This window comes from Dipodomys merriami, unplaced genomic scaffold (genome assembly GCF_024711535.1).
Source record: "Dipodomys merriami isolate MVZ:Mamm:240054 unplaced genomic scaffold, mDipMer1.0.p SCAF_128, whole genome shotgun sequence".
NCBI lineage: Eukaryota > Metazoa > Chordata > Mammalia > Rodentia > Heteromyidae > Dipodomys > Dipodomys merriami.
Window position 1 is genome coordinate 3,637,620 of NW_027202582.1, and position 15,129 is coordinate 3,652,748.

General features: G+C 54.3%; 2 protein-coding genes across 3 annotated transcripts; one reads left to right on the top strand and one right to left on the bottom strand.

Annotated features, from left to right (window-relative positions):
- The first annotated feature begins 747 nt into the window (after window positions 1-747).
- Window positions 748-4,665, top strand: LOC138824197 (calcium-binding protein 4-like). Its single transcript, XM_070017853.1, has 6 exons — window positions 748-1,101; window positions 1,360-1,390; window positions 1,498-1,641; window positions 3,432-3,541; window positions 4,361-4,508; window positions 4,637-4,665. The coding sequence occupies exons 1-6, from the start codon at window positions 748-750 to the stop codon at window positions 4,663-4,665; spliced, it is 816 nt and encodes a 271-aa protein (XP_069873954.1).
- Window positions 4,666-8,955: 4,290 nt separating this feature from the next.
- On the bottom strand, window positions 8,956-14,636 carry LOC138824371 (transmembrane protein 134). Of its 2 annotated transcripts, XM_070018229.1 has the most exons (7): window positions 14,382-14,636; window positions 13,447-13,511; window positions 12,676-12,765; window positions 12,482-12,558; window positions 9,591-9,635; window positions 9,416-9,469; window positions 8,956-9,316 (listed from the first exon to the last, which is right to left on the bottom strand). In XM_070018229.1, the coding sequence occupies exons 1-7, from the start codon at window positions 14,553-14,555 to the stop codon at window positions 9,234-9,236; spliced, it is 588 nt and encodes a 195-aa protein (XP_069874330.1). In that variant the 5' UTR covers window positions 14,556-14,636; the 3' UTR covers window positions 8,956-9,233. The 2 variants fall into 2 exon arrangements, with proteins under 2 accessions (XP_069874330.1, XP_069874331.1); XM_070018230.1 differs by lacking the exon at window positions 9,591-9,635.
- Window positions 14,637-15,129: the final 493 nt, after the last annotated feature.

Below are 15,129 nucleotides of genomic sequence, written 5' to 3' on the forward strand. Positions count from 1 at the left end.
AGGAAACCCTAACCCCAGCCCAGTAAGGACAAGTGACCAGCAAGCGCCCTGCAACCCCCCTAGGGCCGGACAGCAGAGCCCCTTAACCCAAGCAGTTCTAGGGTCTGAACCAAGGCCATGACTCTGAGATCCCAGAAAGGAAGAACCTCCTCAGCCCCGCGAGGCTAGAGGCCCTGGGCCCAGCCACTCCCACACCCTTGCCTCTCACTCAGCTTTGCAGGCCTCTCTTCCCAGTTTAAGCCTTCTGTCCAGCCAGGATGTCACCCAGGGGGAGCCCTGAGGGGTGACTAGTCTTTTCCTTTCCCACCTGCCAGCCTTTGGCCGCGCTTTCCTCCTGCTGCAGTGCCTCCTCTGTCCTCCCTACCCCGCTAAATCGTGCTCATGTTTCCTGTTGTGCTAAAGTGCTTGGCTTTAAACCAGTAGCCCCCTCCCTTCATTTTACAGATGAGGAAACAGACGTGGGGTGTTGGCTTGGCCATGTCCACCGGCGAAGCTCCTTTCAGCCAATCTGTCCTGACAACCCAAATGCACAGGACAGCGATCGGGATGCGTCAGGCTCTGCCTGGCCAACCTGGGGTAGAGGGCAGGAATTAGGTCCTGGGCTGCCTGCTTCACTTAACCCTAATCCCCCTCAGTGCCCAAACCCAGGTGATCGGCTCTAAGACTGGGGTGCATAAGCAGCTTTATGGGTCACAAAGCCAAGACTACTCAGGGGAGCTGCATCTCAGCCCCGGCGTCCATTCCTAGATGGCCACAGGGCCCAGCCCAGCCCAGGCCTCTGGTCCCCAGAAAGATCCTACGGGGGTTGTACCTTCTGGGACTGGTGGCTCTGAGGGTCCCCCTTTGGCCAGGACGAGGAGCAGGAGGGAGAGAGGGCTCCGACGGGCCCGGAAGAGCAGTTCTGGGGAGCTGAACCCTGACCAGGGTTCTGAGACCAAAGGGAACAGCAAAAACGTCTCAAAGACTGGAGAGGGGAACGGGCCACCCGCAGTATGTCCTGGACCAACTTCTCGTCGCCAGTCCCACCGGCATCGTTCTGACCCCCAACAGGATGCTGCTCAGAGGACATATGGGCCTCTGCTCAACCGAATCTTTGGGAAGGTCAGGGGTGTGTGGGGGGGGGCGGGGCTGGCATCCAAGGTTGGTGGGGGGAGGGTGGAAGCTGCAGCCCCTGGGGAGCCCAGGCCATGGGCCGTGGCTTCTGAAGTTTGAAGCAAGGTGGGCTTCAGGCGTGCTAGTGCCGGAAAGATGAAGAAGGTTCTCTGATCCTGGGGCCCTCAGAGTTCACCTGCCCTGGTGGGACTGCCCAGGGGTGGGCCGTGGCTGAGCTAGGGGATCTACTGTGCCATACCTCCGCAGGACCGTGAGCTGGGCCCCGAAGAGCTGGATGGTGAGTGGGTGGTTCTCCACGCTGCCTGGGGAGGGAGGGCGCGGGGAGGGGTGGGGGGGAGATGACCCTGGCCTATGGTTATCCGGCCTGACCTGCCTCCCTGGCAGAGCTTCAGGCTGCCTTTGAGGAGTTTGACACTGACCAAGATGGCTGCATCAGCTACCGGGAGCTGGGCGACTGCATGCGCACGCTGGGCTACATGCCCACGGAGATGGAGCTCCTGGAGGTCTCACAGCACGTGAAGATGCGGAGTGAGTGGCTGAGCCCCTGGGTGGCCGGGGTGGGAGATGCCTGGCTGGGCCCTGGGAGCAGGCTGGCCACAGTGGTCTCCGTGCCTCTGGCTCCTCCTCTTGGTGAGGAGCTGCAGGCCAGGATAGCAGCTTGTTGGCCCAGGAGAGGCCCATGAGGCTTGAGTTAAGCAACTTGGAGCCGGGAGCCCATGGCTCCCACCTGTCATCCCAGCTACTCAGGAGGCTGAGATCTGAGGATTGTGGTTCAAATCCAATCCAGGCAGGGAAGTCCATGAGACTCTTATCTCCAATGAACCGCCAGAAAACCAGAAGTGGCGCTGTGGCTCAAGTGGTAGAGCGCTTGCCTTGAGCTGAAGAACTCAGGGACAGTGCCCAGGCCCAGAGTTCAAGCTCTACAACAGACTAAAAACAAAATCAAAAACAAAATCTGGCCTTGGTGGGAGAGCCGTATGACCGCTGTACGCGTTTGTGCTGCCGCCGGCCAGTCCTGCAGCCTTGGCTTGGTTCCTCTAGGTGATAACGTGCTCTTTGCAGGTACTAGCCACCTAGTGCTCCCTCCCTTTCCCTCTCCCCCTGCTTCGCTCCTATCCCCAGGTGACATCTAAATTGGGGTCACCTGGAAAGAATGCAGTCTTCTAAGGCTCCAGGAGGCTTGGTTTGACTGAACCCTGGCTGCCCTTGTGATGGAGTACTGGGTTGATCACTCACCAGTTTTCTCTTTTTAGATATTTTTCAAATGTTTTATTGCAATTCTAGAGGTGATGTATGGAGCAGTTACAGTTGCATACGTCAGGTAATAAGTACATTTTTTTTTTTTTGTCGGTCGTTGGACTTGAACTCTGGGCCTGGGCGCTGTCCCACAGCTCTTCAGCTCAAAGCAAGCACTCTACCACTTGAGCTACAGCGCCACTTTCGGTTTTCTAGTGGTTTATTGGAGATAGGAGTGTCACAGTCTTTCCTGCTCGGGCTGGCTTTGAACCGAGATCCTCAGATCTCAGCCTCCTGAGTAGCTAGGATTACAGGCGTGAGCCACCGGCACCCAGCTATGAGTACATTTCTTTCTTTCTTTCTTTCTTTTTTTTTTTTTTTTTTTTTGTCAGTCGTGGGGCTTGAACTCTGGGCTTGGGCGCTGTCCCTGTGCTCTTCAGCTCAAGGCGAGCGCTCTACCGCTTGAGCCACAGCGCCACTTCCCTACGAGTACATTTCTTTTTGGATGTTCTCCCTTCCCCCCTCTCTCCCAGTTTTGCACTCCCATCCCCACCCACCAACATTCACTGTTTTTTTTGGACGTCTTTCATCCTCTTCCCTTCATTCCAGGAGGTCTGTCGGTTTATTTTTGTCTTTGCTACAATCTTCAGAAGTTATGTGTAATTTGCAATTGAACGACACATCCAGTGCCAACTTCTCTTCTTTCCCCCAAGGCCATTAGTGCGACGTGGGAATGGAGCATCTTTAGAACTGAGGGGCCAACAAATGCCTCAGTGTGTGGGGAGGCTTCTGAAGGGTCCCACCACCCCACAGCCATGAACGCTACCCTCAAAGCCCATCCTAGGTAGAGGCCTGGAGGTGGGTAAGCCTCCAAGGCTGGGCAGCAGAGCAGGATTTGAATCCAGGCTGCCTGCTCTGCAGGTACAGGCTTGGGAGCTTCCCGGAGGCTAGCGGCAGCCCTGCCCCAGCCACCCAGCCCTTTGTGGGTGGAGATGGGCTCTGCCTTCCCTGGCACAGAGTGGAGGAGACGGGAGAGGTGTTTTCCAGTGGGTGGGATTGTGATATTCTGCTCGGATTCACAGTGGGTGGATTTGTGGACTTCGAGGAGTTCGTGGAGCTGATAGGCCCAAAGCTGCGGGAGGAGACCGCACATATGTTGGGGGTGCGAGAGCTGCGCATCGCTTTCCGAGAGGTAGGAACTGTGGTTGGGGTGAGCCATGGGGTGCAGCATCTCTGTGTGTGTCCCTGTGTGTCCCTGTGTGTGTGTGTGTGTGTGTGTGTGTGTGTGTGTGTGTGTGTGTGTGTGTACTCGCATGCATACGTGCACGTATGCATGCTGGGGCTAGGTCTTTTTGTTTCTTTTTTGCCGGTCCTGGGGCTTGAACTCGGCCTGGGCATTGTCCCTGGGCTTCTTTTGTTCAAGGTTAGCACTCTACCACTTGAGTCACAAGGCCACTCTGGCACTGAGGAATCAAACTAGGGCTTCATGTATGCTAGGCAAATCGTCTACCACTAAGACACATTCCCAGCCCCCAGGACTGGGTCTGGAACTCAGGACCTGTCTGCTGTCCCTTATCTTTCTTTGCTCAAGGCTGAAGCTCTACCACTTGAGCCACAGCTCTACTTCCAGCTTTTTGGGTGCTTAATTGGAGATAAGACTTTTCCTGCCTGGGCTGGCTTTGAACCTTGATCTTCAGAACTGAGCCTCCCAAGTAGCTTGGATTATAAAAATAAGCCACAGATGCCAGCTCTGACCAGCATCCTTTCTGGGAGTGTAAAGGCCTCAGCCTTCGGGAAGTCCAGAGCCCAGCGGGGCAAGACTAGGGCCCAGGAACAGGCAGACATGGTCTGTCTAGCTGAAGGCACCATAGAGGGAGACTGCCCGGAGCAGGAGAGCTGTCTTGGAATGAGACAATAAGAAAAGTTGGGGCCAAGTGAGCCAGTGGGGTAAGTGGGCAGCATCTCACTCCCAGAGGCAGCCAGGGGGGGCTGATCCCTGCCTGGACGCTAGTTTGACAGGGACAGAGATGGACGGATCACAGTGGCAGAGCTGCGGGAGGCAGCACCAGCTCTTCTCGGGGAGCCGCTGCAGGGGACTGAGCTGGATGAGATGCTCCGAGACATGGACCTTAACGGGGATGGCACCATAGACTTTGACGGTGAGCCGCTGCCCGCCAGCCCCGGCCCCAGCTCCCCAGCACCAGGTCGAGCATTGCCTGGGATTCTTGACCTAGATGACCCTGAGCTCTTGTCTTCTCTTTCTCTCTCCTTCCCCCACCCCCCTCAGAGTTTGTGATGATGTTGTCTGCTCGCTGAGGTGCTGGCAGCAAGAGCCAGATCTCCTGAGACTCAGACACCAGCAGGACCTGCTCAAGGAGACCCAGCCACGCTAGCTGCTTCTTACTTTTGACAGCACTGGCGGATAGTCAGCCTGGGAAAGTCCCCCCCTCCCCCAACCTTCCCCATCCCCACTCCCTCCCCCAGCTGCCACTCGAATCCTTCTGCATCCTAGGAACATAGGGGGTTCCTGGGGCTCAAAAATGCAGACAGATAGACTCTACCCATAGATTTTTTTCTTGGGAAGTAAGCTTATATCCCCATTCAAATGTTGTTAATTTTTGGTATCTGCTACAAATCCAATTTGTCTTGGAACTGAGACTGACTTCATTTATTTATTTATTTGTTTTTATTTTTTTTGTTGGTCTTGGGGCTTGAACTCGGCAGGAATGCTGTCCCTCAGCTCTTTTGCTCAAGGCTAGCATTATACCACTTGAGCCACTGAGCCACTTCCGGTTTTCTGGTGGTTTATTGGAGATAAGAGTCTCACAGACTTTCCTGACTGGGCTGGCTTCGAACCATGATCTTCAGATCTCAGCCTCCTGAGTAGCTAGGATTATAGGTGTGAGCCACTGGCACCTGGCTTATTTTTTATTTTTGGTGCCTGTTCTGGGGCATGTACTTAAAGAGCTGAGTACTGTCCCTGAGCTTTTGTGTTCAAGGCTATTGCTCTACCACTTTGAACTACAGCTCTATTTCTGGCTTTTTGCTGGTTAATTGGAGATCAGAGTCTCATAGACTTTCCTGCCTGGGCTGACTTTGAACTGCAATCCTCAGGTCTTAGCCTCCTGAGTAGCTAGGATTACAGGCATGAGCTACCTGTGCCCAGCCAAAAGGACAGTTTTGTTGTTTTGTTTTGTTTTTTGTCCATCATGGGGCTTGAACTATGGGCCTGGGTACTGTCCCTGAGCTCTTCAGCTAAAGGCAAGCGCTCACCACTTGAGCCACAGCACCACTTCTGGTTTTCTGGTGGTTAATTGGAGATAAGAGTCTCACAAACTTTCCTGCCTGGGCTAGCTTTGAACTGTGATCCTCAGATCTCAGCCTCCTGAGTAGCTAAGATTACAGGTGTGAGTCACCAACGCCTGGCAAAAGGACAGTTCCTTCCTTCCTTCCTTCCTCTCTCTTTCTCTCTCTCTCCTTCTCTCTCACCTTTCTTTCTTTGACTCAGTGCCTTGTGCTTTCCACTTCGCTTGCTTACTCATGACTGGCAATCTACCACTTGAGCCATATCTCAAACCTCATTTTTTGCTGGTTATTAGAGATAGAATTTTGTGTCCTTTTTTGCCCACACTGGTCTCAAACCTCCATCCTCCAATCTCAGCTCCTGAGTAGCTAAGATTATAGATGTGAACCAGTGTTTTTACCTTCTGTTTTAATGTTTTCTATGCAGTTTCTCTTTGCTTTTTTTTTCTTTCCCAGACTTGCACTAATTCAGTTAGGAATTCTCCTTTTCCCCACTTTCCTCCAGGTGTTCTCCCTCTGCTCCCCCAATATTGGGGGTTGAACTCAGGGCACTGCACTTAAGCAAGCACTATACCAGTTGAATCGTACTCCCTGCCCACCTTCCTCTGTTGATTTGACTGTTGAATGAAACATTCTAACTGTTATATTAATGGCAACCCTTATAATGAAGTCTAAAGTTAATCAATAAACAGAAGAGCAGATATGTAGATTCTTCCCTATTGCTGAGTCCAGGATACAGGAGACACACTCAGAATGCAATGACAACTAGAGGCTGAAAGTGATGGCTGAGAGCAGACTTCTTAGAAAATTTAAGGAAAGCTGTGTTAGTGCAGAAATAGTGGCCCACAATGGACTAAGGATCAAGGTGAATTGAGTTACAATTCACTAAGGAAATCTGCGTGCTCCTAATTATACGTCTTCAGGCTAAGGAGACATATGGTATTTATTTGGAGTCTAGGGTCTCCATCATTTTCTGAGAAATGTTGCTGTCAGTGTGATCTAGATTAGATAAACACACAAGCAAAAGCCAGACTCTGGATTGGGAATGTACCTCAGGGGTAAACTGCTTGTTTAGCATGTACCAGAACCTAGCTTTTTTCTTTTTTTCGTCTTTTTTTCTTTTTGGTAGTCTTGGGGCTTGAACTCAGGGCCTGGGCAGTGTCCTGGAGTTTCTTTTTGCTCAAGGCTAGCACTCTACCACTTGAGCTACAGTACCTCTTTTGGCTTTCTCTTTGTATGTGGTACTGAGGAATCAAACCCAGTGCTTCATGCATGTGAGGCAAGCACTCTACCACTAAGTCACATTCCCAGCCCTATTACTCACTTAACTCATTTTTTTTCTTTTTTCTTTTTTGTCGGTCATGGGCTTGAACTCTGGGCCTGAGCTCTGTCCCTGAGCTCTTCAGCTCAGGTTAGTGCTCCACCACTTGAGCTACAGTGCTACTTCTGGTTTTCTGGTGGTTATTGGAGATAAGTCTCATGGACTTTCCTGCCTGGGCTGGCTTTGAACTGTATCCTCAGATCTCAACCTCCTGAGTAGCTAGGATTACAGGCGTGAGCCACCGGCACCCGGCTTATTGCTCATTTCTTAATGAACCATTTTGGTAATGTTTCCATTTTTGGTGTTTGTTCTGATCATATTTATTGAAAGGAATATAATGTGTACTTGGATTTGGTGTATCTTTTTGTTTCACTCTTCTAGTTTTTATTTTACCTAATAAAAGTATTGTAAACCCTTCATTCCTTGTCACAGGGGGCGGTTAAGGAGTTCCTGCATCAAAGGGGGCCCCCTAAGTGTTTTGATGGTGGTGTGAGGGAAGCAGGGCTGGGCAGGCCAGGGTGTAGCAGCAGGGGTGGGGGCATCTGTCCACTCAGCAATAGCACAAGGGCTGGGAAGGTGGCTCAGTGGTAGAGTGCCTGCCTAGCATGCATGAAGCCCGAGGTTCCATTCCTCAGTACCACGTGCACAGAAAAAGCCAAGAGTGGCGCTGTGGTACAGCGCTAGCCTTGAGCAAAAAAGAAGCTCAGGAACAGTGCCCAGGCCCTGAGTTCAAGCCCCAGGACTGGCAACAAAAAAAATCATGACTTTCGCCAGGTGCCAGTGGCTCACGCCTGTAATCCTAACTACTCAGGAGGCTGAGATCTGAGGATCTCGGTTCAAAGCCAGCCCAGGCAGCAAAGTCTGTGAGACTCTTATCTCCAATAAACCACCAGAAAACTGGAAGTGGCACTGTGGCTCAAGTGGTAGAGTGCTAGCCTTGAGCTGAAGAGTGCAGGGACAGCGCTCAAGCCCCACAACTGACAAAAAAAAAAAAAAAAAGAGAGAGAGAAATAAACAACAGCACAAGACACCATGGTGCTCAGTGTTCTAGTGCTGTGGACTTGCAGGGGGAGAGTCCTCTTTTAAGGGTGCTGACATTTTAGTCAGAAGTACAGACTCCTCATTCAGTGGGACCTTTGACAGCTTGGTTTCCCCCTCCTTGCTTTCCCCCAGAGTCATGGAAAAGACCTGGTCTGGTGCTGGAACCCCTCGGTTATGGTTCTGAGTGTGAGCAATCTGCAGGTGGGACTTGGGTGGGTCAGCTCTCCTCTGTAAAACGGGGGTGGCGGCAGTGAGGACTTCACGACCTGACCCAGGTCTGGTGCTCAACAGCGGTCTGGTGCCTTAGCCCTAAGAGCTTGGCAAATAGGAGCTATTATGAGCTCAGATTTCAGTCTTCTCAGAGATTGTGTGTCAGTCCCCAAGATTCCAAGATGTTCTGATTTTCCAAAGTCCTGATTTTTTTTTTTTTTTTTGAGATGGTCTTTCTAAATGCCTTGTGGGTCAAATAGTCTTTAGTTCCTAAGGCTCCAGTCACGAGGCCTGCTTCCCACATCCTCTGTCCCCTAGTTCTCCCAAACTCTGCTTGGGAAGTAGGGCATGGAAGGAGGGGCGGGGCCGCTGCCTTCACATGGCCCACATTTGCAGCCGGCTGTGGCAGCCCAGGGCCCCAGAGCCAGGCGGGATCCAGAATACCAGCCTCCAGGCCCCAATCCTGCGTCATCTCTGAGTCTCTGGGCCAGGGTTCCTAGAACGGGCTCTGGCTGAGTCTGCTGAGAGTTGGGGCAGAGAAGCTAGGACACTTCTTCCAGACCCAGGTCTGGCCCTCAATATTAGTGTCCTTGGGCAAATCTCTGAGCCCCAAGATTGTTGTGCATATAATGGGCGATCGATGGTCTCCAAGGCTGGTCAGCCCCGGGGTGGGGCCTTTTCTCAGCCTTGTGGGAAAAAGTTGTAGTCAGGCAGGAAGGCACAAACATCCCTTTCTGGGCTCATTACCTTTTTATTAGCACAAAATACCACCAACCCTGCAGCCTGTGGGCCCAGGCATAAGTTAAGGATTGGACAGGCGAGGGGCAACGTTCCCAAGGCCGGGCTGGCAAGCCCCAAACTTCTGAGCCAACTCCGCCAGGGTCCTGAGGGCCTCTTCCCCTGAGATGAGGGGAGGGAGCGGGGCGCCGGTCGGTGGAGCACCCGCCCCGTCCACGCGAGGCCGCGGCTCAGGGCCCTGGCCACAGGTGTCCGAAGGTCCCCCGGCGGCTCACTTGTCGAAGTAGGGCAGGTAGAAGAAGTGGAAGCCCCGGCGGCCCTGGACCGCGCAGTAGATGAAGATCACGTGGTACACTGCGGGGCGGGGCTGTCAGCGCGAGGCCCCGGCCCCGCCCCTCCGCGCCCGGCCCCGCCCCGCCCCGCCCCGCCCCGCCCGGGCCGGGCCACGCTCACCTCCCGGGACCAGCAGCAGGAAGCCCGGCACGAAGAAGATGGCGCTGGAGACACCTGCGGAGGAAGATGGGCGCTGACTGCCTGGCCAAGCCTCCTCCGCCGAAAATAGGGCTGAGTCCTGCTGGGAGGGGGGGAGGCTTGCCCAGGGCCCCTGGGCACAAGGAGGGGCGCTCACCTGGAGAGGGGGCCACCTCCAGTCCCACGCCGACCAAGATGAGCACTGCACACAGACGGGCCCGGGGAGGTGAGGGCGGAGCCTCCCGCCCCCCCACCGACCCCCAGCCAGGCTAGGGTCCCGGGGTGGCGGTCCCCACCTAACCTGGATGCCAGGCGGAGACCCTCCCCAGGAAGCTCACTCAGCTGCTTTCAGAGCTGGGCACTTGGTGGGCCCTGGAAAACGTCTGTGAAATGGGAGATCTTTATCTGCTCCTTGGTGTGGCCTTTCAGTCATTTAACAAATACTTAATACTTCCTGCATGCCCGGTGCCCACAAAGCCGGGTGAAAGAGAAGGGCCCTGCCATCTTGGCCCTTCCTTAATGGAGGGACCAACAAGAACCTGAAAGCGGGCTTGCTGTGCAGCCCGAGTGGTGGAGTGTCTGTCTAGAAAAGCACAAGGCCCTGGTTTCAAACTCCAGTACACCCAAAACCAACGGAACCAGGGCTCCCCCTAAAACTACAACCTAAACTAGGTGCCAGTGGCCCAGTCTGTAAACCTACTCAGAAAGCTGAGATCTGAGGACTGCAGTTCAAAGCTAATGCCTGCCCAGGCAGGCTTATTTCCAATTATTTGGAAAGTCATAAGTGGAGCTGTGGCTCAAGTGGTAGAGCTCGACGAGCCTTGTGCACAAAAGCCCAGGAATAGCTCCCAGGTTCTGAGTTCAAACCCTAGAACCAGCACACACAGACTTACACACAAACACAAGCTACAACCCAGGGAGGGTGGGGGTGAGAACAGAGCTGTGTGGAAGCCTAGAGCAGTAGCCCTGTGCCAGCCTGGGGGACCAGGGAGAGCAGTCCTGGAGGCAGTGACAGCTAAGCTGAGCAGAGGTGAAATTGCAGCAGTTGGAAGGGGCACTGTGGCTCAAAGTGGCAGAGCAATAGCCTTGAGCAAAAAGAGCTCAGCTGAGTGTAAGCCTCATGACGGACAAAAAAAAGGTGATCTATCTCTAAACATATAGTTTATCTACAGATATATAGATATCTATAGCTATATCTATATCTATAGGTGTATCTGTAGATATCTATATCTGTATCTATAGTATATCTATAATCTATAGATCTATCTACAGATAGATCGATAGATAGATATCATCTTACTTTGCTGGGCACTGGTGGCTCATGAGGACTATAATCCTAGCTACTCAGGAGGTTGAGATCTGAGAATCACTGTTTAAAGCCAGCTGGGGCAGGAAAGTCCATGAGAGTCCAATTAGCCACCAGAAAACCAGAAGTGGTTGCTGTGGCTCAAAGTAGTAGGGCAAAAGAGCTCAGAGACAGTGCATAGGCCCCGAGTTCCAGCCCCATGACTGATCACCCCCCTCCCCCCCATAAAGAAAGAAATAGCAGCAGTTCATGTATGGAGCACTTCCGAGGTGCTCCAGACACTGGCTAGATGAGTTCCATCACTGCCATGTCACTCTGGTGGAATGGGACACAAAGGGAAGTCACCTGCCCACGGCTGCAGTTGGAAGGTGAAAACTGGCTGTAGAAGGTTTGCTGTGGGCATTGTTCAGGCAGAGAAAGAATTCCAGGCTGAGGGAACAGCATTACAAACGCTAAGTCTGGCCGAGAGCTGCCAACCTTGGGCAAGACTGCCCAAGAGCCCAGCTGGAGGACTCCGGTAGGGACTGTGGCCCCTGGCAGGGATGTTGACTTTGGCTGACAATGGGTGATAGACAAGATGGACAGGTTATGGCTGGATCTACTTTTTCAGATCCAGAGTCCTAGTTGGAGGGGCAATGGGGCAAGTTTTGCGTGAACAATACAGTCTGGGCCACAGTGTGCTGCCTTCTGTTTCCTGTACTGCTGAGAGCACCTCAAAAAGGGGCACAAACTCCCTCCCTGCCCTCTTGCTTATGGCTGCAGGCTCTGCCCTCCCAGAGGAGCCATCTTTTCCTAATTCCCTGCGAATCCTTTATGAGACCTTGGTGGGTCCCACATGTGGGTTTATTCCTGCTTGTCTGCTTCCAGACTCAAGCAAGACCCTTCACTGGCCTAAGTCTATGCTGCCAGGCTGCTAGAGATGCTTGTCTCACCAGCAGACAGGGCCATAATGACTGGCACCACAGCTTCTTCTTCTGCTCAGGCTATTGGGCTTGGAAGAGACTTTGACCTCCCTGGAGTGGGGAGGGGGCAGGCAGCCATAACTGGTCCCTCTTTAGGGACTCCTGACTCAGCCCCTCAGAATGAGGAGCTTGGGAGTCAGAAACATCTAGCAGTGAGATGTACCTGCTCAGGGCCTCGGTTTCCTCATTTGAGCAATGGGAATGGAATGAGATCCTGATTGGCTCTTAGACTCCAAAGAAGAGAAAGTGATACGAGATCTTGATTGGCTCTTAGACTCCAAAGAAGAAGAAGTGATACTCCTGTAACTGTAACCCCTCTGTACAGTATCTACAAAAAAAGTGACAGGAGCCCCTGGATGGAGTGGCTGGCACTCAGCATCCTTGCCATGGGAACACCTGCCCTCACACCCAGCTTTTGGATTCTGTCTCTCCTTTGCTGTGTGACCTCTGTATGGTGGGAAAATAAGCCTGCCCAATGTCAACACAAAATAAATAGCAGAGGAGAAGGAGGGGGAGGAGGAGGAGAGAAAGAGGAGCAGGAGGAGGAAGAGGAGTAGTCAAAGTCAACAGATGTTTGGAGCATCGACCCAGGTTCCATTTTCAGTCTGTGATTTCCTGGCTGGTGATCCGAATCCTGGGCCTGCCCTTCTCAAGAGCCTTCTCAAGGCCCTGGTTCCTGACAAGTAACTCAGAGGACTGGACTCTGGGAGCCCAGTGTATCAAGGGGATATGGGAGCTGTAGGAAGAGGGAAGGAGAGGCTGGGTCCTTAAGGCACTCACCTAGCCCTAGCAGCAGGAGCAGGAAGGAGGCCAGCACTACCCTGCGGTTCTTCTGGATCAAAGGGTGTTGAGTCCAGCTGGTGGCAGAAGAGCAGGATGAGGGTGAAAGAGATAAAGGGTGGGGAGCTAGGGCTATTGGCTGGAAGGGAAGGAGGGCACTTGGAGGTTGGGGCTCAGGACAAAGAGGGTCTCACCTGCAGCAGGCATTGTAGGAGCGCTGGGTGGTGTTGCTGATGGTGCTAAAGGACCACTGGGAGCTGCGGATGGATGTTTGCCCAGAATCCCTGCAGGACACAGGGGCCCAGTGAGCAAAAGGAGAAGGAAGGGGCGTGGAATTATGATAAATGTAGGCGTGGTGCCGAGAGGGGGCAGGGATGAGTTCAAGTGTGTGTGTGGGGGGCATCCTCAAGACTGAGTAGGGGAAAACGGGGATGAGAGCTAAGAGTTCCTGCAAGACAGGTAACCTATGGATAGACAGGGGATCAGAGTAGACTGTGGTTCCCATAGGATAAAATGCCTGGTGACTCAATACTGGTGGTTCGCATCTGTAATCCTAACTATTCATGAGGCTAAGACCTGGAGGATGGAGATTTGAGGCCATACCAGGCAGGAAAGTCTGGAGACTGCAGTTCCAGTTAATCAGCAAAATGCCAGACTGGGGATATGGCTCAAGTAGTTGCGCACCAGCAGTTATCAAGAAGGCCCAACAAGAGCATAAGGCCATGAGTCCAAGACCTGGTACTGGCACCTATGCACACAAAGCCTGATGTGGTAGGTGGTTGATGTTGTGCACTGCAGTAATGTGGTCTTGGTGGACAGGAGACCCTACCAGAGTAGTGGATCTAGCAATCTTATAGAACATGAGAGAGCTGAGTTTAGTGGGTGGGGGACTGGGCAGGTCCCAGTGGACAAGGGCCAGAAGCATGGGGTTCAAGGTACAGGGTGGGTCCCCACCTGGCCCTAACCTGGTGCTGATTCCCCCATCTGGCTCTGGAGACGCCTGTGCTCCATCCTCATCATTCTCCAGGTTCTGTTCCAGAACACAGGGTTCAGTCGGGTTGCTGAGCTCAGGCCCTTGTTCATGCCCCTCTTGAGAGAGGAGCCAAGCAGCCACACAGCAGTTTGTCTGGCGGCCTGGCAGCTGCTATCCTGGCCCTTCACCCTCCCAGCAGAACAAGTTTGATGATTCACAGACACCGAAACCTAGGTAGGATGTGGGTGGATGCTGGGAGTTGTAGGGACCAGGAGCTAGCAGAGGTCCCAGGAGCAAGTTAGGGAGTCCGAATGGAGCTCTCAGGATATTTCAGGAGCCAGCCACGGAGGCTGGAGAGCTAGGGTGGCAGGGCAAGACAGCCCAGGGTTCCCAAATTTGGGGCACACAATCTCCTCCAGGTTGGGAAAAGAATCCCAGGAAGGAAACTAGGATTGATGGAGAAGAAAAAGTATTTCCAGTTTAGTCGTGGGGGTCAAGGGGTGGGCGGATTCCGAGTGGGGCGCCTCCCAGCTCTGGGATGGTATGGGGATCTCTAAAACAGACAAGGGGATGCAGGTTACCCTAGATCATCTGGCCTGGGCCAAAGGGGTTACTCCACGGATGAACAAGGTCCGCTTCGGATTCAGTAGGGACCCCAAACTCAGTGGGAGTCGGGTGTCAATCTCCAGGATGGGTTAGGACTCTGTGTGCTCCCTGAGGGGTTAGCTGGTCCGAGGTCCCCGCTCTTGGTGAAGGCTGGGGACACAAATCGGAACTGGAAGCGTACAGGCAGGGCCCCGGAGCCGGGGACACGGCCAGGGGGCAGTCTCCCGCTCCGCTCGGGCCCCCACACAGATTCTAAGCGGGGTTCTCCAGGACCCGGCCTGCAGTCCCGCCCGGTCCGGCACTGGGGGGCGGGCCGTTCACCTGGTAGCGCAGTCCGGACGGCTTGTCTTCGTCAGCCACTTCGAACCGGGGCCGGCGCTCGAAGTGCAGCGGCCCAAAGCGGGAGACCCCGCTGGACTCCGGCCCGGGCCCCGTGTCCTCCAGGGTCAGCTCGAAGGCGTCATCGATGCTGAACTGGGGCCGGGCGGTGGTCATGGCCCCCGCCCGCTCAGACGCTCCGCGCCGCCGCCATCAGCGCCGGCCTCCCGGCGATGACGACGCCCCGCCCGCCGTCATGGCCACGCCCACCCACAGGCCCCGCCTCGGAAAGGCCACGCCCCGTCGCCTGGGGAGTTTCTCGGGCCAGCGCTCCGGCCACGCCCTACGCAGTGGCTACGCCTCCTGCCGCTTACGCCAGGCCAAAGCTGCTGAGCGCCGAGCTGACCTGCGGTGGTGGGACCGGGACCTGTGGGAACAGGCCTTGCCCGCGGCGCCGCCCCGCGGCTGCCTGGGCGGTCGGCAGCTGTGTCGGGCCCGAGCTCGGGCCTGCTCGCGGACCTCGCAGTCCTCCTGCCGCGACCCCCGGGGCCGACCTGTGCGTTCCAGCCCGGGCCTGGGGTGGTCTTGCCATTCTGCAGATGTGGATACTGAAGTTCCGGGTTTCGGTGACTTTCCCCGGACTCCAGTCTGGTCTGCACGCAGAAGCCAAACGTTCTTTTAAAATGAGTCCTCCAGCTGGGCGCCGGTGGTCACGCCTGGAATCCCAGCTACTCAGGAGGCCGAGATCAGA

What these genes read in the sequence shown, in the direction of transcription:
- LOC138824371 (XM_070018229.1), bottom strand. Translation starts at nt 14,555, where the DNA reads ATGACCACCGCCCGGCCCCAGTTCAGCATCGATGACGCCTTCGAGCTG. An exon ending in CGTCCGGACTGCGCTACCAG is followed by an intron (nt 13,512 to 14,381) that starts GTGAACGGCCCG and finishes GTTCTGGAACAG; the next exon opens with AACCTGGAGAATGATGAGGA. An exon ending in TCCTACAATGCCTGCTGCAG is followed by an intron (nt 12,559 to 12,675) that starts GTGAGACCCTCT and finishes TTCTGCCACCAG; the next exon opens with CTGGACTCAACACCCTTTGA.
- LOC138824197 (XM_070017853.1), top strand. Translation starts at nt 748, where the DNA reads ATGGCCACAGGGCCCAGCCCAGCCCAGGCCTCTGGTCCCCAGAAAGAT. An exon ending in GGGCCCCGAAGAGCTGGATG is followed by an intron (nt 1,391 to 1,497) that starts GTGAGTGGGTGG and finishes CCTCCCTGGCAG; the next exon opens with AGCTTCAGGCTGCCTTTGAG. An exon ending in TGCGCATCGCTTTCCGAGAG is followed by an intron (nt 3,542 to 4,360) that starts GTAGGAACTGTG and finishes CCTGGACGCTAG; the next exon opens with TTTGACAGGGACAGAGATGG.